Source organism: Mus caroli, chromosome 7 (assembly GCF_900094665.2).
Source record: "Mus caroli chromosome 7, CAROLI_EIJ_v1.1, whole genome shotgun sequence".
In the NCBI taxonomy this organism is placed as follows: domain Eukaryota; kingdom Metazoa; phylum Chordata; class Mammalia; order Rodentia; family Muridae; genus Mus; species Mus caroli.
Window position 1 is genome coordinate 33,534,241 of NC_034576.1, and position 23,443 is coordinate 33,557,683.

General features: G+C 39.5%; 1 protein-coding gene across 5 annotated transcripts in view; it reads right to left on the reverse strand.

Moving 5' to 3' along the window:
* The window catches only part of Lsm14a (LSM14A mRNA processing body assembly factor), a 46,464-nt gene that overhangs the window by 16,364 nt on the left and 6,657 nt on the right, over positions 1 to 23,443 (reverse strand). For all 5 annotated transcript variants that reach the window (XM_021167869.2, XM_029479449.1, XM_021167868.2 and 2 more), the window contains exons 2-4: positions 13,910 to 14,073; positions 9,856 to 9,985; positions 3,810 to 3,932 (exon numbers count right to left, since the gene is read on the reverse strand). In XM_021167869.2, coding sequence (XP_021023528.1) covers positions 3,810 to 3,932; positions 9,856 to 9,985; positions 13,910 to 14,073 — 417 coding nt within the window. The remainder of the gene's footprint in view (positions 1 to 3,809; positions 3,933 to 9,855; positions 9,986 to 13,909; positions 14,074 to 23,443) is intronic.

Sequence of the window (23,443 nt, forward strand, 5' to 3'; positions counted from 1 at the left end):
GAACTCAGAAATCCGCCTGCCTCTGCCTCCCAAGTGCTGGGATTACAGGTGTGCGCCACCACTGCTTGGCCAGCACTGTACTTTTTTAGTCATCTCTAAATTAATTCTTACAGTTTTATTACACCAGGTAGGTAATCTTGTTATTTTTATTTTTCAAATATGTTCTGACATATGTCCAGGTTTATTTATTTTTTTTATAGTTTGTCATTTTCATGTATATAGTGTTTTGCCTGCTTGCATGTACGTACCATGTACACTCAGTGTCCACAGAGAATAGAAGAGGGAATTGGACCCCCTGAGATTGGAGTTAGGCAATATCGTGATTCTCCATATTGGTGTTGGGAATTAAACCTGGGTCCTCTGAAAAATGCAGCAAATATTCTTAACTGCTTCCCCCCAAGCTACTTCTCAAATTTCTATTACCCCCCCCCCCACCTCGTGTGTGTGCGCGTGTGTGTATGCGTGTGCGTGTGTGTTTCTGGGATCTATGTCAGAACATCAGGTTTGGTGGCAAGTCTTTACCCACTGAGTCATCTTACCAGCAATCCAAGTTTAATTTTCCTGCTCCAGTAAAAAAATGCCTTTTATTTCCATGTTTATTGTAAATATAATCAATTTTCTGGCTTATTAAATTCTACTATTTCCATTTAAATTTAAACATCATGAGAAGACTTCTCAATACTAATTCTTATCCATGAACAGAATATACTTCTCTCATTACAACAAACTTTCCTCACATTTCATACATAATTTTGATTTCTTATTACTGAAAGCTGTTTCTTTTATCTCCATTACAGCATGTAGACTGTATTAAGACAACTATTAATTTAAATTTTTTATTTTTATTTATGTGTTAGGAGTGTTTGCCTGTGTATACGGAAGTGCACTACATGTGCAAAGCCCTCAGAGGCCATAAGATTCCCCTGAAAATGAAGTTATAGATGGTTGTGAGGCACAATAGGGAACTGAACCTAGTAGGTCTTCTGCAAGAAGAGATGTTTTTAAGTGAGTAGCAGTGGATAGGTATCTATAGTTATATTAGTATAAATTTTTGTTAAAGCCAGGTGTGGTATCGCACGCCTTTAATCCCAGCACTTGGGAGGCAGAGGCAGGCAGATTTCTGAGTTCGAGGCCAGCCTGGTCTACAGAGTGAGTTCCAGGACAGGCAGGGCTACACAGAGAAACCCCGTCTTGAAAAACCAAAAGAAAAAAAAAATTCTTGTTAAACTTCAAGTCTGATATTAGCTATTAATTAAGAAAGCTACCAGCTGGGCAGTGGTGGCATACATCTTTAATCCCAGCACTTGGGAGGCAGAGGCAGAGGCAGAGGCAGAGGCAGGCAGGTTTCTGAGTTTGAGGCCAGCCTGGTCTACAGAGTTAGTTCCAGGACATCCAGGGCCACACAGAGAAACCCTGTCTCAAAGAAACCACACACACACACACACACACACACACACACACACACACACACACACACACACACACAAAACCACCAAAAAAAAAAAGGAAGAAAGAAAACTACCATTTACTAAGCACATTCTATGGAAGACACTAATGCCAAGAGCATTGTATAGATGGAAAGAAATTGTATTCTTTTTGTTTTTTAAGACAAGGTATGGTGGTTTGAATAGTTTTGCCCCCACCCCCACCCCACGCTCCAGACTTATGTGTTTAAATTCTTGGCCAGAGGGAGTAAAACTATTAGGAGGTGTGGCCTTGTTGAAGGAAGTATGTCACCGTGTGGGCAGGCTTTGAGGTCTTATATGCTTAAACTGTGCCCAGTATGTCATATAGCCTCCTGCTGCCTGCAGATTAAGATGCAGAATTCCCAGTTTTTTCTCCAGTACTATGACTACCTGCATAATGCCATGTGTCCTGCCATGGTGATAATGGACTAAACTTCTGAACTGTAAGCCAGCCCAAATGCTTTCCTTTATAAGAGTTGCTATGGTCATGGTGTCTCTTCATAACAATAAAATCCCAACTAAGACATAGGGTTTCAATATGTAGTCCTCGCTGTTCTGGAACTCACAGAGATCTGCCTGCTTCTATCTACAGGCTGCTAAGATTAAAGGCATAAGCTACCACACTCAGCAAAATTTGCATTTTTACAGAAAATCTGGTAATTATAAGGAAAATTCCCATTTCATAATTCAGAAAATTAAGGCTTATTTTTTAAAAAAGATTTATTTATTATATGTGAGTACACTGTTGCTACCTTCTGATACACCAGAAGAGGACATCGGCTCTTATTTTATTGATGGTTGCTAGGAATTGAACTCAGGACCTCTGAAAGAGCAGTCAGTGATCTTAACCACTGAGGCATCTTTCCAGCCCCCAGGCTTATTTTTTTTTTTTTTAAGTAAAGAGCAAATATACATTTATATTAGCCTAGAAAAGTCTGAAAAAAAAAAAAACCATAACAAAATGTAAGCAAGACTTTGGTTTTGTTTCATTCCTTATTCTTCTATTTCCTAGTTATTTATAGAACATCTTTAAAATATTTAAAACAATTACACATGTATATATTTAAATTTTTACTTTTAATTATGTTTGTGTGTGAGGGCATGTTTCAGTGCCCATGGAAACCAGAGATTATCAGTTTAGATCCCACTGCAGCTGAAATCATGGGCAGTTCTGAGCTGTCCCATCTGGGTGCTGAGAACCAAACTCAGATCCTCGGCAAAACTAATTAAGTCCTTTTAACTGGAGCCATTTCTCCAGCTCCACAATCAATAAGTCAGCTGCATGGACAACACTGGCTACAATGACTTTAAGGCACAACAACAAAACATACAAGACTACCCTTCTTAGCACTGGCCTGATTTAGATAATTGTCAGCTTTGACGCAATTGTCCCACCTTTATGAAGTGATCTACACTGCAATACTGCACATAAAACAATGGCCCCATTGCACTGATGGAAGCAGTGGACACAGCATAAACAAGGCTGAATGATTAAAGATTATGAGACTGGTAGAAAAAGAGACTTTTTCAAAATGAAAATAAGATCCTTTAAGCTTATTAAATTGTTAAAATGTCTAGGCTCCGAGTCCACCAGTGCAGATCTCAATCAGGACCTGCATTTTCAGAAGCACTACAAGACGGTTCTTTTGTGGTAATCAGAGACAGATGCATTTATATCCTGTGGGGTGTTAGGTAAGATTCAAAAGACACGAATAGCAACAGTCTACGTCTTTGGATGGGTTATCAAATTAACCTACTATAGTTCAACCTTCAGTGGCAAATCTGGGACTAATCTGATAAACTTTGTAAACAAATGTTAAACAATGCATATTATTTCAATTTTAATGCATAAAAATAAAAAAAAATAGTAGCAAAACACTTATTGTAATATAGTAACTAGGGAAAATAAAATCCTGAACCAGTCAAGTATGTTGGCACACACCTGTAATCCCACCACTCAGAAGGCTGAAGCAGGAATGCTCTGAGAACATATTGAGCTAGCCTAAGATAACCAGTGAAACCCCTGTCCCAAAAATTTAAAGAGGTGGAGGCTGGAGAGATGGCTCAGCGGTTAAGAGCACTGACTGTTCTTCCTATGGTCCTGAATTCAAATCCCAGCAACCACATGGTGGCTCACAAACATCTATAATGAGACCTGATGCCCTCTTCCGGAGTGTCTGAAGACAGCTACAGTGTACTTACATATAATAAATAAATAAATAAATCTCTAAAAAAAAATTTAAAGAGGCAAACACCAATGATGTATGTTGTTTATAAACCTTCTGAGCAAGGCAAAAACTAATATAGAAGTTAGGCAAGTACTCAATGGGCAGTGCAGCTTACCTTGGGCTAGCTGTGGTTTTACAGATCTCGTGTCTTGTGTGAAGGCGGAACCAACTGCATTGCTCTGGGATAAGGTACCACTATTTGATGCTTCTGTTCCAAAGGATGTCAAAGAGTTTCCAGCTTGAAAAGATTTTAAGAAGATCAGCATTTTCCTGATTGTCTTGGTCACTCTGCACTTTATAAAACTTAAAAATCCTGAGCTAGAGAGATGGATCAGAGCCCTCTTCTGACCTGCAGGCATACATGCAGGCAGAACACTATACAAAATAAATAAATAAATCTTAACATTAATAACCCTTAAAATTAAACAAAGCAATTTGGGAAATCTATGGAGTGTAGGGTGAAAAAATGGGACTATGTAGTCCTATACTTTCAAGCTAACAGCGTTTGGAATGCATGTAGCACTGCCTTAGGAACTTGCAAAAATAAGGACACAATCAAATGATGAATAGCAGAAACAATGTATTAGACACATATTAATTTCAATTATTGTACCAACAGGTGAGCCCACAATGCTTCAGTTAGAGCTTTCCACCATTTAAGTCGGTAGACAACAGACTGTAATACTTCCCACTCTGAAGGAACTGTGCTGTGCATTCTGCCAAAGCAGAGACAGAGTGGGAATCATGAATAACACAATGACTAAAAGAATGTAGTTCTCTGGCATACTTGTTCCACCAATCTTCCCTAAGTTTGTGCAACATCATGAGTAGTTGAACCTTTATTTATACAGCACTCTTTACTCTCTTAATAGTCAATCAAGGTTGTTCCTGTATTTGAAAAACCCTATAATTTAAATACCCTAATTTAAATACCACTCTATGATGGTATTAAATTAGCTCTTACAAAATACAAATATAATTACCCCATTATAGTGTTTGGGACCCTCTTTATTAACTACTACCTCTGCTTATAAAGCCCTGGTTCTCTGCCCCTTTTACATCACTTCTGTGTATTTGAACCTGTGTAAACTGTAAAGCATTTACACTTAGCTCTTGCAATGTAATCTGCTCATTTCCAGAGTAGTCAACTCCAGTTTTCAACTACTTCTAATCACTTCAGCCATGCCATTTAAGACACTTTGCTGCTCCCCAGAACCCTCCTAATTTGATAACTCTACTCCTCAAACCCCTAAAAATGGACCACCAGAATGTAGCAGTCTCACCCATGGGAGCAATCTCACCCACCCAGGCATATTCCAGTCGGGTGTCTGCGCTGCTCAGCTCTGGAAGACACCAAATATCATCCCTGTAACCCTAGGAAAGTAGTGAGTATTTTAAAAGATCCTATTTGTGTTGCTAGGCAAGGTGAACACAAAGCTGAGGGTGTGTGCTCTGACCACCTTGATGCTGTCTGCTGGAATGCCAATTCAATGACAGCAAACTGTACCTTGTAATGTCACCATGCCTCCTGCTCCTTGATTCAATTCTACTACTGATTCATGTCTGTAACTTTCCTCAAACAATAATCATTATTATTTGCTATGTAAGCCAGACTAGCCTCAAATTCAAAGTCTTCCTGCCTCAGCTTTCCAGGTACTGGGGTAATAGGCATGAGCCTCCCAATCACTTAAAAAAAAAAAAAAAGATTTATTTATTTATTATACATAAGTACACTGTAGCTGTCTTCAGACACTCCAGAAGAGGGAGTCAGATCTCGTTACGGATGGTTGTGAGCCACCATGTGGTTGCTGGGATTAGAACTCCGGACCTCCAGAAGAGCAGTCGGGTGCTCTTACCCACTAAGCCATCTCACAAGCCCTAATTCACAATTCTTAATATTCTTTGTAATTCTTGAAATTGGGTGGTATAGACTTTAAACTTCTATTTTAAAAAGACTGATGGGATTCTGACTTGAATCTTGAATCTGAATCAATTTAGGAGAGTGTGTCACCTGAAATGTTTTGACTCTCAAACCATAAGAATGGATTAGCTGTTCAGGTGGTAGAGCTTTAGTTTCTCAGCAGTTCTGTGGTTCTCTGTGGAGCAGGGTGACCTCAACTTCAGCATTCACTGCAGTCTGGGTCAGACAACGCTTTGTTATTAGAAGTTGTCCCAACACCCTAGACTCTCTATCCACCACATACCAATACAGGCCTACTTTTAAAAGCCAAAACGGACTTAGGGTCCTTCATTGTCAAATGTCCTCTGGAGAATGTGGGCAGTTTGATTCATGTCCAGTGAGGGAAACCACCACAGAAGTCCTCTGCATCTTTCACTCCGGGTATGTGGTGTTCCTTACTGCCCTACTATTGTAAGCAGTGCTGTGTTACATAGTTCAATACTTTGTTCAGATCAGAAATGCCGGCAATGTGTTCTGTAGGTGGTCTTTGTGAATTCATCTTTAATCTGTTACTGGCCAACTAGTTTGCACTACTTCAAATTATTTACTCATTTGAAATACCTTTATAATTCCAAATTTATTTTTTGTGGCCTATGTAACTTGTCTGTGGGCCCTGATAGGATCAGTGATTTGGACTAACTGAAACTTACTATGTAGACCAGGCTGGACTCAATCTCACAGATACCTGCCTGTCTCTCCCTTTCAGGTTCTGGGATTAAAGGTATGCACTGCCATGTCCAGCCATTATTCAGGATTGTTAAAGAATTCTAATTAACTGACCTCTGTATTACTATGAAGACTGACAGCAGTTGTGACCCTTATGTGCTTTGTTATTAGTATGTATGACTGTTCTTTTCCACTGTCTCGGTGCCTTTTTCTATTCTTGCTAATTAAAAAATTAATCTATACAAAGGACTGGACATGGCCTAGCAGTTACGAGTACACAGTACTCCTGTAGAAGACTTGAGTTCAGCTCCCAGCCCTCATGCCAGGTGGCTCACAACCGCCTGTAACTCCAGTTCTATAGGATTTGATCCTTTTCTGAACACCCCCACCCGCTCCAAATAGAAAAAAATCTTTAAAATATTATTTAATACTGGAGACCTAAGAGAACCATCAAACAGCTGGTTGATTAACCAACTAAAATGTTATTTGGTCAACATTCTGCCATTCTGCCTGTTAAGAGAACTGAACTTCAGCATACCATGGCATACCAGCAAACCTGTGTTAAATTATTCCTGTTGAACTTATCAACTGGAGTAAATAAACTGATAGCAAAGAAAGGGTACCTCACTGTGATTTATTTATTTTTGAAGGCAGCTATCCACAAACCTTTCATGTCTAGATCCTCTGCCTCAGTGTTAGAGAGATGGTTCAGCAGTGGAGAACATTATTGCTCATGCAGAGGCCCTGGGTGTGGTTCCAGCACCCACAGTCCTAGGGCATGTGATGCTTCTCATGATGGCATGGGCTCCTGCACATATGTATATACATAAATGCACCCAAGCAGGCAGAAAGACACACACACACACAATTTAAGTAAATAAATTTAAAAATCAATCAATCAATCAAACTTTAGACCCTCTGCCTCTACTTCAGTGCTGGGCACTCAAGTATGCACTAGCCCACGCAGTTAATGTGGTGCCTGCATCAGCCCCTAAGGCCTCCTTCGTGCAAGGCAAGCACTCTAGTATCTGTACTACTCTTGCTTTGTACTTTTTTTTTTTTTTTTAGATAATGTGTTTTTTTTTTTTAAAGATTTATTTATTTATTATATGTAAGTTCACTGTAGCTATCTTCAGACACTCCAGAAGAGGGCACCAGATCTCGGTTACAGATGGATATGAGCCACCATGTGGTTGCTGGGATTTGAACTCTGGACCTTCAGAAGAGCAGTCGGGTGCTCTTACCCACTCAGCCATCTCACCAGCCCTGTACTATTTTTTTTATTGGACACCCTTTTTACATGTTTATGGGACCTCTGCATTTTTTTTTTTTTCCCTTTTGGAGGTGGTTGGGGAGGGGAGAAACAAGGTTTCTTTGTTTGGCCCTGGCTGTCCTAGAATTGGCTCGGTAGACCAGGCTGGCCTTGAACCCAGAAATCTGCCTGTTGGAATGAAATGTGTGTGTCACTATGCCTGGTTTCTATTTTTTTTAACTATGTATGCATGTGTGTGTTTGAGGCACTTGTTTGTACATGTATATGCAAGTATGTGTGTGTCAAGGCCAAAGGTCAACATTGGGTTATCTTCCTTAGTTGTTCCTCATCTTCTTTTTTAAACTGAAATCACTAATGCATCTGGACTGGCTGGAAGCAAGCTCCAGGGATTCGTTCATCTCTGCCCCTGGCCTCTCTATCCCTCTCAACTGCTGTGCCTAGTTTTTTTAGTAATTTAGCTTGTTTTTAACTAATAGGGATCTGAAATTCATTAGCTAACTCGTAGTCCTTAATGTCTAACTCTCCAGCCCTGGACATTTGTGTTTGTTGTACTGAGTTCCAAAATCTTTATTGTGTTGAACTGTTGATCTCCACTTTTTTTGTTTGTTTGTTTGAGACAGGGTTTCTCTGTGTAGCCCTGGCTGTCCTGGAACTGACTTTGAGACCAGGCTGGCCTCTAACTCAGAAATCCGCCTGCCTCTGCCTCCAAAGTGCTGGGATTAAAGGCGTGCACCACCACGCCTGGCGATTTCCACTATTTTTTAGAAGCTCTTATTACAGAAAGAAATTAAATAATGTAATCCAGTGAAGCCAATGGCAAATAGAAGTATTATGAAAGAATAGTAATACTATAAATAGCTCCAAATTTAAGACTGTTGACTACAGTTAGTCTACTTTATAGTAATTAGAAAGCACAGCGATTTAGTAGAAATTGTTCTTTCCAAGTATTTCCTAGGCTAGTTAGCCATAAGCCATATGCAGTAAGCCAAAGCTTTTGGTCAGCCATGTGATGGAGGAGCAGACAGTCCCCATTTTACCATGTGGTGTGCAGCCAGGCTAGTGGTTAATAAGATACTTCAGATTCCCACACACCTATCATGCCTGCAAATGCCATCTGTGTTTATACATAAGATTCTGCACTTCATGAAAAGTGGGTTTGGGGCTAGATTAATTTTTTTAAACTGTGGACTAATGTGTTACTCTGAGTTAACATATTTGGTGGGTTAGGAGGATTAACTGCTTATTTGTTTGCTCCTTCATCCATTAAATGTTTCAATGTATGTGGCTTAGAGGATATGCACTTGTGTGCAAGAACCCTAGGTCTGAAGAGAGCACTGAATCGCCTGAACTGGAGTTAAAAATGGTTATACTACATGCGGTGCTGGGTATCAAACCTGGGTCTTGGGTAAGAGCAGTATGTACTCTTTATATGAGTACATTGTAGCTGTGTGATGGTTTGTATATCCTTGGACCAGGGAGTGGCACCATCTGAAGGTGTGGCCTTGTTGCAATAGGTGTGACCTGGTTGGAATGGGTGTGTCACTGTGGGTGTGGGTATAAGATCCTCACCCTAGTTGCCTGGAAGTCAGTCTTCCACTAGCAGCCTTTGGATGAAGACATAGAACTCTCAGCTCCTCCTGTGCCATGCCTGCCTGGATACTGCCATGCTCCCACCTTGATGATAATGGACTGAACCTCTGAACCTGTAAGCCANCCCCAATTAAATGTTGTTTTTTATAAGACTTGCCTTGGTCATGGTGTCTGTTCACAGGAGTAAAACCCTAACTAAGACAAGCTGTCTTCAGACATACACCAGACATACACCAGAAGAGGGCATCAGATCCCATTACAGATCCCAGGATTGTGAGCTACCATGAGGTTGCTGGGAATTGAACTCAGAACTTCTGGAAGAGCAGTCGATGCTCTTAACTGCTGAGCCATCCCTCCAGCCCCAGTATGTACTCTTAACTGCTAAACCATCTCTCCAGCTCTTTAAATGACACCCGTTTTCGAGACAAGATCCCATATGTTATATATTTTATACAAGCCTCAAGCTTGCTCTTTCTGAGGATTACCTCAAACTTTTCCTCCTGCCTCCATTTCCCAAGTGTTAGGATTATAAACATGCTGCCCAGTTTATAACACTGCAACATAAGTACTTATAATCTTAAAAATGACATTTTCAAAAGTTTTGGCAAGTTATCTATACCTTTGTAGTTAAGAAATTGAGAAAAAAGAAAAAGAAAAATTATCACCACATACCAACACCAACAGCACCAAACTGCTGCCCAACTAATGTACTTGGACTGAACTGACTGTATGCTGGCATCCTGCCAAAAGGTCCATAGGAACCCACCGACTGGAATGAAGATGATGACGAACCTAGTGAAGACTGAAAGAATACCACAGGTTATTCTTCTAAATTCCAAACTACATGTGTATAACAAAGATTAGGTATTTTTTAAGCTTTTTAAAAACATGCTGAGTTTAAGAGTTAGATTAAAAAGGCAATTATAATGACTTACAGTATATACCTAATATAATAGTTAACAACCTTACTTCAATATTTGTCTTCTTGGGAGCTGCCATGTGGTGCTGGGACTTGAACTTGGATCTCTGCAAGAGCAGCCAGTGTTCTTAAATACTGAGCTAACTCTCAACCCCAATATATCTACTTATACCTATCACATTTAATGTTATTTACAAATTCTTTTTCTATGATAAATTCCTCTTTTGAGTTTAGTTTTGGAATAGATTTAGGGTATAAATAAACAGCAGCTTAGGTTCATAAAGTACTGCTTATAGAAAAATTACTTGCTGGGCTTACAGATGCCAGCACTCAGGAGGCAGAAGCAGATAGACCTCTGTAAGTTTGGGGTCACCTTGGTTTACATGGTGAATTCCAGGATGACCAGAGATACATAATAGAAAGATCTGGGCTGGAGAAATGGCTCAGAGGTTGAGAGCACTGACTGCTCTTCCAGAAGTTCTCAGTTCAATTCCCAACAACCACATGGTGGCTCACAACCATCTGTAATGGGATCTGATGCCCTCTTCTGGTGTGTGTCTGAAGACAACTACAGTGTACTCATATAAATAAAAATAAATAAATCTTAAAAAAAAGAAAAGAAAGATCTGGTCTCCAAAACAAAAACAAACAAAAAGCAAGCAGGAACCATTCAGAAATAATGGGTTGTAGTCTGATCAACATAAAAAAACCCTCTCATGTATAAATTTCCTTTAATGATCTCACACCAATTCATTCGTTTGGTGTGTACTGTTTATGCATTCATGTATACGTCAGAGGACAACTTTGTAGAGGCAGTTCTCTTCTCCTACTATGAGGGTTCTGAGGACTGAACTCAGGTCTTCAGACTTGGTTCCAAGTTCCTTTACCCAGTCAGCCATCTTTCCAGACCCTTTTTGTTTTCTATTACCGGAGGCCTACTGTTGAATTCATAGAAAAGGACGCAGAAACAAACATCCTACACAAAACTGTTTATGTTTTAAGATCTTTAGATTAAGTCAAGGAACATTTATAATAAGCTGTAATATGATGGTTTATCTAGTCAACTTAATTGTTCTGAGATGCACTTAGACGACCTATCAGTAAAGCACACTCTGTGAAAGCCTTCTCCAGAGCTGAATATTCAGACAACTGTCCTGAATGTGGGAGCCGTCAAAGGCTTCAAATCCAGAGGGAACAAAAGAGAATGAAGGATGAATGCCCTCTCTCACGCACATGTTTTCCCTGCTTCTTGGCCAATAGGAGGAGAGCACCCTCAGCCATATATTCTTGTTGCATGGCAGCGTGCCTACTCTCAGACCTCAAACAACAGACCTAACAAGGTGAACTAAAGGTTCTGAAATTATAAGCCAAGATAAAAAACTTTCCTCCTTTTACTGAAATAAAGTGATCAACCTACTAAATTTAAAAAAATTTATAGCCGGGCAGTGGTGGTGCACACCTTTAATCCCAGCACTTGGGAGACAGTGGCAGGTGGATTTCTGAGTTCGAGGTCAGCCTGGTCTACAGAGTGAGTTCCAGGACAGCCAGGGCTATACAGAGAAACCCTGTCTTGACAGACAAAACAAAAACAAAAAAACAAAACCCAAAAAACATATATATATATATATATACACACATATATATATTATATATATATATATAAAAACTCAATTTATAATACACATATTGTTAATGATCTTATAAAACATTCTACAATATAAATATGAATTCTGTTGAAGACTATAGGGATATAAGCTAATTTATGGTAAGATCTTTAGTTTAACAAAAAAAAAGCATTTATTGTTGTGTGGGGGAGGTGCTTTGATGTGTAAAATAGAGGAATGGACAATAACTTGTCAGTCAATCCTCTTCTATCTTGTTTCCTAGGGATGAACTCAGGTCATCAGGCTCGGCCTCTTGCACCTTTACTTACCTAGCTATCGTGCTAGTTCAGACCTTACCTTTTGTTCTCTGCTAATAAGAGCACATGCCAGGAACGCAATATACATGATTGCACGAGTGAAGATTTATGGTTATAAGTAGTCCCTCAATACCATTCTAATTTATGTTCACCTATGCTTTTGTTTCCACAAAGCTCATTACTCAAAGTAGGTAACTGAATAATGACGTATGTAAAAGACATTAAATAAGGTAACAGCAGGGGCTGGCATGGGGAGCCACCCCTAGTACAGCATTGTCTCTTCTTTCTCAGCTTAAAAGACTAATGTTTTGTTAAGGTTACTTAAGATTCTGTTGCACCAAGATAAAAATTAAAAGACAAAGATCTAGTCTGAAAGGATGAAAGTTCCAATTTCTTATCAAAAAGCTTCTTTTATATTCAGAAAAATTTATTATCAAGGTACTTTTATTAAAAATTTTATTTTAATAAATATTTCATATTTCTTTTTTCTAACCCTGGTACTAGAGACTAGACCCAGGACTTTGTTTATGCTAGGCAAGCACTCTACTGAGCTACACTCTTTGCCTCATTTCACTTAGATGGGCTAATATTTTCCTTTAACAGCCAGAAGAAAACTCTTAGGAAAGATATATATTTTAAAAGTAATTTGTGGAAAACTAAAACTTTCCAATGCATGACTTGTTGAAAAAGCAACATTTGAAATAAAAGTTATGACAGGAAAAAAGATTACAAATAAGATATATCCAAGAGAACCTCTGTGAAGACTACAATCCTTGCCTCCTGCGCCCCCCACCCCCCAACCTTTATTTAGTTTCTAGGTAAGATCTGCATAGCCTAGTCTGGTCCCCAGGTCAATACATAGGAGAGAAAAACCTCAGCCTCCTGCTGTGCACCCTATTGCTACCTCTGAAGTGCTGGAACTGCACCAATGGGCATACTTGCCTAGCGGGTACATCTGTTTTTAATAAAAGATGCAAACATTCAATTCTAAGAATTCTTTGGCTAACTAGTCTGCCATGAGGTGGCTTGGGCAAGGGAGAGATGTCCACCCACCCTCTCACCACTTCAAGCCAGGTGAGAGAGCAGGAGAGCTGGATTTGCCCCTCACTGGCTACTGCATTGGGTGGTTTAACTAGGGCAGTGCTAGCTAGAAAGCTTGCCCTGGTGGTGCGGGTGAGGGAGAGCTGGTGGGCTGACAGCTACCTCCCAGGCACAGATCCAAGGCTTTGAGTTGGCCCACCCCAAATCTACTCCATCTAGGAATTGCTAGAGTGTGTGAAAAGGCCAGTCTTGCAGATCCAAAGCTGTAGAATCTCCATGACACAGGGCAAAAACTGGATATCCAAGAGGAGTCCCGATAAGAGTTCAGTACTAGCCTAGCCAGGCAGTGGTGGCTCATACCTTTAATCCCAGCACTCGGGAGGCAGAGGCAGGCGGATTTCTGAGTTTGAGGCTAGCCTGGTCTACAGAGTGAGTTCCAGGACAGCCAGGGCTACACAGAGAAACCCTGTCTTGAAAAACCAAAAAAAAACCCAAAAAACAAACCACAAAAATCCCAAAACCAAAACCAAAAAAACCCCCACAAACAAACAAACAAAAACCCAAAACAACAACAAGTCTTACACAGCTAACTTTCAATAAATGCTAGCCATTGTAACAACGTAGTAGTGTTGAAACTAGAAAACATTATAAAATTTATTTAAATTCTCCAGCTACTTATCAGTTTCAACTTAAGATTCCAAAGAAACTTCTAGAAGAACATCACTCCAGTCACTTTATGTGCTCAAGTAACTTCTAATTAGTATGTTACATGAAGGTTCAGGAAAGGCAAAAGCCAAGCCTAACGAGTGTAACTGTACCTCTGAAAGGCAACTTGCTTCAGTTACCTGAACAATAGCCGGGTCCTGAGGCAAAGAACATTGTGGTTTGGGTGGCTCACAAACAGTGAGGTCTTTAATATCACTCCCGCGGAATATAATATATTCAAAGACTTCATCTCGAGGCGGTATTGGACGATCTGTTGGTCTGTCTTCTGTACCGAAGGAACGAACTGGTAAGAAAAGAGAAGACATGAGACGTATGTTTGCTACTCACTATACAAATACCAAGCATCAGTTCTCAAACACCGTTCATAAGAAAGTACTTATTACCATATGGTCAAATATTTTTAAAAGAGTAAAATAGAACACATTTTGCTCAATCAAATCAGCATGTATTCCACTTAAAAGTCTAGTGTCATGAGGTTGTGTTCTCACATTTTACTTCTATTTTTGGTGGCTGTTTGTGGTAAGGTATGAAAATGTCCTTTTTTTCATTGCTATTTATTTTTAGTGTTTTCATTTAGCAAAATAAAGATCTGATCATTTACATCATAGTTCTTGCGGGGAGTGGTGGCAACAATTTTCTAGTATACAAAACCCAAAGTTTAAGTTTTAGGCAAGAATAAACCAGTGAAGGTAACATTTGCCTTTGTGAACAGTAAGTCTTCCAGAAGCTGAGTTTCCACGGGCAAGATTAAAATGACTGTCACCTAAAATAGCTGTGCTCAATTAACTCTCAGTATTTAACACTGAAGATGGAATTAATCAAAGTTAAACTGTGTTTTACATGCAATAAAGTAAGCTAGGTATAAATGAAGAACTCCATTAAATTACTCTCTGAGAATAGTATTCAGAACCTGCATTTGAAAGCTACTCCCAAGTCTCTTATACTAGTTTTATGATTACTATCTTAGAAACTACTGAAAATGTCAGCATCCACATGATGTTCCAAATAAGAAAGCTTGAAAGATCACATACTGTTCATGGCAAAAGTGTATGGAGGTCAGAGATGGATCTGCAGCTAACTTTTCATAAAAGTGATCCACAGCTATATTGAGAATGAATGCTATTTCAGTTTAATAATGTCTTGTTTCCTTATTCTAAAAATTCCTAATACCTATGAGGATGTTTCAAGAAAGACTGGGATAAGACATCGTTATTAGGTTTGCAGAATGCCCTTCTCTAAAATGTAAAGAGATGAAAGTCAAAGGGAAGCTCAAAACACACACACACACACACACACACACACACACACACACACTATAACAAGCACCAGCTCTTGCCTATAATCCCAGCAGTTGAGAGGCTGAGGCAGAAGGATTGCCTATAAATTCTAGGTTGGCCAGGATTATAATGAGACCCTATCTTAGACGACTTAGAAGAACAAAACATCAACAACAAAACCAAACCACAGCAAACATCTAAACAACCAGGCATGGTGGTATACTCCATATTCCTTTAATCTATGTTCAGGGGAGCAGCCTTAAATACAGTGGAGGCCTAGTCTCAAAAATGACAATCATCTGGACAGACTTAGTCTAAACTGTAAGAACAAGGTTAGAATGCTTAGGTAGTATCCTTTGCCCACCCCTCCCTTTAAAGAAAATCTCACTAGCAGACCCAAAAAGGTAGATGGAGGCTAGGGCACAGGTATGTATGCTAATAGACGGATACAGAAGGCTTTAGCTGAGCAGCATGCGCTCTTCAGCCCATCTGTTCGCGGCCAAGTGACATGCCAGTAGGCAGAAAGCATGGTGCATGTCCTCCCCAGCAAAGAAATAAAAGTGAAAAGGTTTAGACTTTGACCTTTAAAAAAAAAGATCTGCTTCATTTGAATTATGTGTATTTGCATATATTTATGGATAAGTATGTGCATATGAGTACAAATGCCCAAGGAGAAGAGCAGGGGGCATCAGATGCCTTGGAGATGAAGTTACAGGTGGTTGTAAACTACCTGACATGGAGTGCAAACACGAGACTTGGGTCCTATGCAGAAGCTGTACTTGCTTTTAACCACTGGGCTGGCTATCTTTCCAGTTCTCACTTCAATCCTTTTTATATGAAAGGATGAAGAATGGAAAACAGAATCTATCTTCATCACCACCACAATGAATAATATCCCAGATCTCACAGCTGCCATTATCTTGCTTTTACAGTGGGTAAGTATAAGGTCCTTCTATAAAGCCAGAGAGCTCAATTAGGCCTCCCTTTAACCTGTATTCAGAAGAATCCAGGGTGAATTACAGAAACAAACAAACAAACAAACAAAAAAACCCCAACAAATCAACAACGAAACCCCAAACTTCTTTCCTTGTTTATAAAGGAAACACATACTAGAGGTGTGTGAGAGAGGAAAAAAAGAAAGAACGGGACAGATAACTGGACTGTTACAGATAAAAAGTTCTAGAATAACAACAACACAGAAATATAAAAACTCAAAACACTTGAGGTCTTACATTTTAACAATAATGCCCCTGGGTCTGTTTGTTACAAGGTAAAACTTTGAGGTTGGATATAATGGTTACCCAGGCACTCTGGAAGCTGAGGCAAGATTGGAAATTTGAGGTCTGTGGAGGTTACACAGTGAGACCGTGCCCCCAAAAGCACCTCCCATTGTCATTCTGTCTTCTAAATACATACTCATCAAGATTTTAACCATACTTTTGCCAAATAGGCAAAACTTTTTGGAAAGATTATCGTTCATGTGATCTATAAATAGCTAATATGCTATGTACAAAGACACTGATGTCTTGTAGGAAAATAGAAAGAAAAGGCTTCATAAGTCCAAAGCTAGTTTTAAGTCTGCATTTCCTCTTCTCCAACATCTTAAAACTGTGCAACTGATCTCACCAGCATAGCTTCCCACTTCAGACTATCAGCTTTTACAAAATGCTGTATGAACTTCCTAAATTAGACCCTGATAAGTCATTGGTGAATACTTTTTAAGGCTCCCTATAGCATACCAGGAAAAACATTAACCTGCCATTCAAATGATAAATGAAGCAGACCTGGACATGGAAGCCAAGAACAATGGGTAAACTAGAACTCAATCCTTATACAGCTGTAGACTCCCCTTATGTATGAGAACAAATTAGAATTAACAGAGCTTGAAAATATGTCAGAGGGAAACCCAGGAAAGCCAGGGGTTTACAATAACTTAACAGAGAGCAGATTAACAGTGAGCATTAACTAGTAGGGGTTTGAACCTTTCCTTCCCCAATTTTAACTTAACTACTCTACACAAAGATACTGGAAGTGGCTATTCCTCTCATATATAATAGACAAAAATGAGGATTAAAGGAAATCACATGAAGATCAAAGAGCAGCTTTGACTGTGCAACATCTGAATTGAGATTCCAAGATGATTCAGGGGTAAAGGGGTGAACTCCCTGGGGCAGAGATACACATGTTACGAAATGAAAAAGAGGGATAAGCAACAAAAGAGTAAAGATCACAGTAAGACTAGTTTCCCAGAGTGATGTGACTTGAGGTTTTATGCGATTTAGCATAGCACATGTAGAACAGGGACAAAGTGGGCTAGGTAAGAGGTGACAGGGTCTTGGACACTGTAGAGATGCAGTCTATCAAAAGGTATCTCAATATGGCTGAATATGAAATGTAGTGACTGCCAGATGATGAGCTTTAGGGAAGTGATCGGATCTTAAGGGCTCTGACATAAACAATGGACGAATCCCTCCATGGATTCACAATATGACAACACAATTGGGAAATCTGAAAAGCAAGTAGGATCTTGTCAGAGGAGAGATCCCTAAGAATATGCCCTGAGAAGAACTATTTTGTTCCTTGCCTCTTCTCTATCTGCTTCCTGTCTACCACGTGATCCTGGTGCTAAGGCATTTGTACTAAAGAGGCCTCAAAGGGGCAAGCTGACCAGACTGAGACCTCTAAATCATCTTCTTTTAAATAAAACAGTTTTGCCAACATCTAACTTTTAAGGAGAAGAGACAAAATTTTAGGTGCTGTTTTATTAAAGGCAGGAAGGTCAGCTCTCTTAAAAAGCTTCAGTATGCTGTCTCCTAGCTTCAAGTACTTACAAAACTATACTAGCACTTTCACTCTAATCCCAGCACTCAGCGGAGACAAGACAGATTTCTCTGAGTTCAAGGACAGAATGGATTATGCAGCAAGTACCCAGCCAGCCAGAACTACACAAACGAAAATTATTTAAAACTAAGTATAAAGTAGAGAACTACAATAAAAATCAACAACCAAAAAAGAAGCAAACACTTTCCTGGTCTAAAGAAATGTTAATTTCCTTGGATCAACATGGAGGTGTAGTACAAAATACACTGTTGAAAGTCCCAACAGCTCAAATAGAAGTTGCACGAAAGCTCACCAATAATATGATTTTTTTTTTTGGAGACAGTATCTACCACTGGTTGGACTTCAGCTTGTGTTGATCCTTCAGGCTCTGCTTCTCCAGTGCTGGAGAGACAGAGAAGACTACCAAGCACACCTAAATAAGATGTTCTCTACACAGAAATGAAAATCAGAATGGTACCAAACTTATTTGAAAATATAAATGCTGGGGGGGGGGGAGGAACAATGTTTAAAAATATATGGGAAGAGGGGCACCTAGAGAGATAGCTTGGTGGTACAATGCTTGCCTAACTTGTGTGAGGTCCTAATCCTATTCCCAGCACTGGGGGAGGGGGTGGAACAAAGAGACAAGAGAGTTAAGGCAAGCTACTACATATGTAGGAATAGTAATAAGACATAGGCAGACATGTACCTCAAGAGTTCACAAAAAAATTTCTCTCCTTTTTTGAAAAAAATTCTGTTAAGCAAATTCTTAGGCATAGAGAAGACAGACAGGTTTTACTCCTCTGTGGCTTATAAAAACTACAAAAATCTTTGAACTTTCTTCCTGAATGTTATACATGACAAGATTCATTTATAACTTCAGGGGACCAAAGATCCCGTGAAATCCACTCAATAACGCCATGTTAAGAATCCATTAGATAGGGCTGGAGACACAGCTCAGTGGTTAAGAGCACTTGTTGCTAGTAAGTTCCTAGCACATGGTGACTCGGGACCATCTATAACTACAGTTCTAGAGGACTCAATACTTTTCTGACTTTAGCACCAGGCACATTTGTGATGTACATACATACATGCAGGTAAAACTGGATTAAGTTGGGGGCTCCAGTGTAATTATTTGAATCATAGCTTTCTAAAATACAGTTCTAAATTAGAAAACCAATTAGTATAATTTACAGATTAAAAGCAAAGGAACTGTAGCTCCGCAGTAGTGGTAGAGCTCAAGGAGAGTGGGCATGACTAGCCAGACAGAAAGAAACTTTAGGTTGATGGAACTGTTGCAAAACCAGATTCCAGTTCTGCTTCCTATTTTACCAAGGTGGGAGGAGTCACAGCTATACACCCCTGCCACCAAGAAGATCCGTGCCACGTCACTCTAAGCCAATAAATCCTTAAAAAAAAAAAAGGAGGGGGGCTGGTGAGATGGCTCAGTGGGTAAAAGCACCCGACTGCTCTTCCGAAGGTCCAGAGTTCAAATCCCAGCAACCACATGGTGGCTCACAACCATCCACAACGAGATCTGGCGCCCTCTTCTGGAGTGTCTGAAGACAGCTACAGTGTACTTATATATAATAAATAAATCTTTAAAAAAAAAAAAGGAAAGAAAAAAGTGGCGATTACTGCTTTCTATACTTAAAAAGAACTTTATGGCATAGAAATTATATACAATAATTTTGTTTAAAAAGAAGAAAGCTGCTGAATAGCATTTAATACAACTTCATTATTGGATATGGTAGTTAATACCTATAAACCCAGCATTCAGGAAGACGCTGATTAAGGCAGGTTCAAAACCAGACTCGTCTGCAGAGCTCCCAGGCAGCCAGGGCTATATTATGAGACCCTTACTTCAAAACATAAAACATATGACAAAAAGGACACATCCACTAATTCCTATTAACCCAAAGTATAACTTAGGAGAGGAATACACTGAGCATGGTTTTCTCAGCATCCAATGTTGTCTATCTTCACTACATTCCATCTGCTCTCAAATGTGTCTAGTTTCTTTACCAGCTTTACTATTTATTTTATTGTCTCTAGAGAACAAGAAAGTAACCAGTTATATAAATGAAGAAGGAACTTGCTGGTCTGAACAAACTGGGCTAACTGTACTGGCTAGTTTTGTGTGTCAACTTGACACAGGCTGGAGTTATCACAAAGAAAGGAGCTTCAGTTGGGGAAATGCCTCCACGAGATCCAGCTGTAAGGCATCAATTAGTGATCAAGCGGGGAGGTCCCCTTGTGGGTGGTGCCATCTCTGGGCTGGTAGTCTTGGTTCTATAAGAGAGCAGGCTGAGCAAGCTAGGAGAGGCAAGCCAGTAAAGAACATCCATCCATGGCTTCTGCATCAGCTCCTGCTTTCTGACCTGCTTGAGTTCCAGTCCTGACTTCTTTGGTGATGAACAGCAGTATGGAAGTGTAAACTGAATAAACCCTTTCCTCCCCAACTTGCTTCTTGGTCATGATATTTGTGCAGGAATAGAAACCCTGATTAAGACACTAACCCTTTAGTTTTTAGCTCTATTGACATTCCTCAATTACTTCACAGTATTTTAGTTTCCTCTGCATCTGCCAATGCCAATTCAGAGCCTTTTGGGGGCCTTTTAGGGGTACAGATCAGGTTACTTCTCGGCTTTACCTTCTACCTACTTAGTTTACAGGCTCAATTCTACTAAGAATTTGTTCTTTAAACTCATTTACTTGCTGTTTGTCCTCTAAAACTTTGTTAATACTAATACTGTACTCTAATCTACTTGGTCTTATCTGGATTTATGGCTTTAAAAAAAAGAGATTTATTTATTTATTTTATGTATATGAATACGCCATTGCTCTCTTCAGACACACCAGAAGAGGCATCAGATCCCATTACAGATGGTTGTGAGCCACCATGTGGGTGCTGGGAATTGAACTCAGACCTCTGCAAGAGCAGTCAGTGCTCTTAACCACTGAGCCACCTCTCCAGCCCTTAATTATAGCTTTAAAAGAGCACATCTTGTGCATTTTTTTATAAGAATTTACAGGAAGGAAAAGTTAAAAAACAAACAAACAAAAAAACAAGTCTAATTTGATGTCCTTCCCCAGCAGTCTACATTTTTTACCTTGACTCTTGTTCATTTTGTTTTGTGTTGCTTGAGACAGGGTCTCTCTAAGTAGTTGTGGAACTTGCTATGTAGATCAGGCTGGCCTTGAATTCAGAAATCTGCCTGCCTCAGCCCTCCCCAGTGCTGAGATTACTGACGTTTGCCACACCTGCCCTTATTTGACTATGTAACTCAGTTGGGCATTCTTTCTTGTGGTTGGTACTATATTTTAATCTCCCAATGATACAACCAAAGAAACTAGAAGTGCAATTAGAGAAGAAAACAATAGGGAGAGCTGAAAGGATCAAAGTGCTCAGGTACAAGGGGTGGAGGTATGGCTTGTCCTTACTGACCAGCAGACATGTTATGTGTGTATACACGTGTGCTACACACTGCACAAAGTCAGAGAACAACCTGCAGAAGCTGGCTCTCTCTCCTTCATTCACACGGATCCCAGGTTATACAGATTGATTTAGGTCATCTGGCGAGTGCCTTAAAGTACTGACCCACCTCACTGGCTCTACTGTTTACTCTTAAGCTGATACATAAGAACTTATACATATCAATGGGGTACCATGTGCTGTTTTGTTACACGGATCCTAATTGAGTAATGTTTAAGTCAGATTAAATATAGCAACCTTTTCACTTTTATTTCTTTATTGTCAAACTTCCAAAATCCTTGTTTCCAGTCTTTTGAAATTTATAGCACATTACTATTACCTACTGCACGTTGCCTGCTATTCTTCACTGAGTTAAAGATTTATTTATTTATTTTATGTGTATGACTGCACCATTGCTCTCTTCAGATACACCAGAAGAGGGCATCAGATCCCATTACAGATGGTTGTGAGCCACCATGTGGTTGCTGGGGATTGAACTCAGGACCTCTAGAAGAGCAGTCAGTGCTCTTAACTGCTGAGCCATCTCACCAGTCCCTCTTTGCCTAGTTAAAAAGAAATCAAGTTAGCAGAATGAAAGTAAAACTGGGGTACAAATGTTGAAGGTCTGAAGAAAAGAGCAGGAACACAGGAGCCTCACAAAAAAGAGTAGGGAATGGAAATACAGCATGACTCCTGCAAAACTGCTAAGACGGCTGAGGTGTGTGAATCCAAGTAAATGCAGAGTGAAGATGGTTATATAACGAGAGCTGTGACTTCTGCAAGCTTGTATGTACAAGAGTAAGTACAATAGAGGTGTAGGGGGTGTGGAATGAGGAGGGTACAATTCTCTGACTGGAATGACTGATCTTGGAACGTAAACAGGACAAAGACAGTGAAGTGATGAGTGAGAATGAGGTGCACTGAAAGACTGTCAGACCAAGACCGTAGTAAAGAAGAGCCTAACAGATTATAAAAGTCGGGGTTTTAGCCACTAAGTACTTAAAAATGCTTTGCTATTTCATTAAGTAATTTATTACTTTTTATGCAACACTTCATGTAATTATCAGGATGAGTAAAAGGTAGGCATTACATTCCCACGGACAAGATAAAAGATGTTAAAACCCTTGTCCATGGTCAAGGAGTATTCTGTATGACAATCAACCTGTTGGGTCACATGCTCTTCCAGAAACACAAAAATTAAAATAGCCTGACCAACTCACACTTTATCTACACAACTTGTTAATATGATCATGTTTCAAAATAGCTTAAGTATTACTCTATAGTATTATGAAAGAAAATAAGGGCAAAGTGTTCCTGGAGAAGAATTAAATTCAAGTTAAACTACCTGTACTTACTGCTGTTATTACTGCAGCACTGAATTAAATACAGCTCTCACTGTTACTGGGTCAATAATGTTTCTTTGCTCTCATTTTTCTCCTCTATTATTTTCTTCTGGTATACACTGTTTTTTTCAGTATTATCATATAGAAAGTCATGGCTCATCTTATCCATCTTGCAAGAAAAACAGCACCCAAGTTCAAACTCTTAGAAGTACCCCATATTTCTGTAGCTTACATAGCAACAACAAAAATGCTTTGAAGCCTTAGTTCAGACAACTTCACTATAATAGGGCAAACAAAAGAAATCTGGGCTTTAAATTTAATGAGATCTTTGCTGTTTGAGGTAGCAATTTTGTGAGTTATTAGATTTAGATTCCCATCATGCAAGTTGCTGCCAGTATGGCAATGCATGCCTTTATCTCAGCACCAGTGAGGCAGAGGAAGGTAGATATCATGAACTTGAAGCTAGCCTCACAGAAAAAGAGCCAGTCTCAAAAGGTCAGTAAAATACCTCGTAGGAACTTTTGATGCTTTCCTGATCACACCACTGGGACAGTGGTTTATGACTATGGGACAAATGAACAACCAGGAGGATAAGCTAACCCAGTTGACAAGAAGATGAAAGACTCTTTTAACAGTTTACTACTTTTGTATCTGACACAAATTCCCTGAAGTTTAAGGGCAACTCATTTAAAAGCTATCGACTTGCCATTCTTTTTCCATCTTTTCCCTCTGCAATGG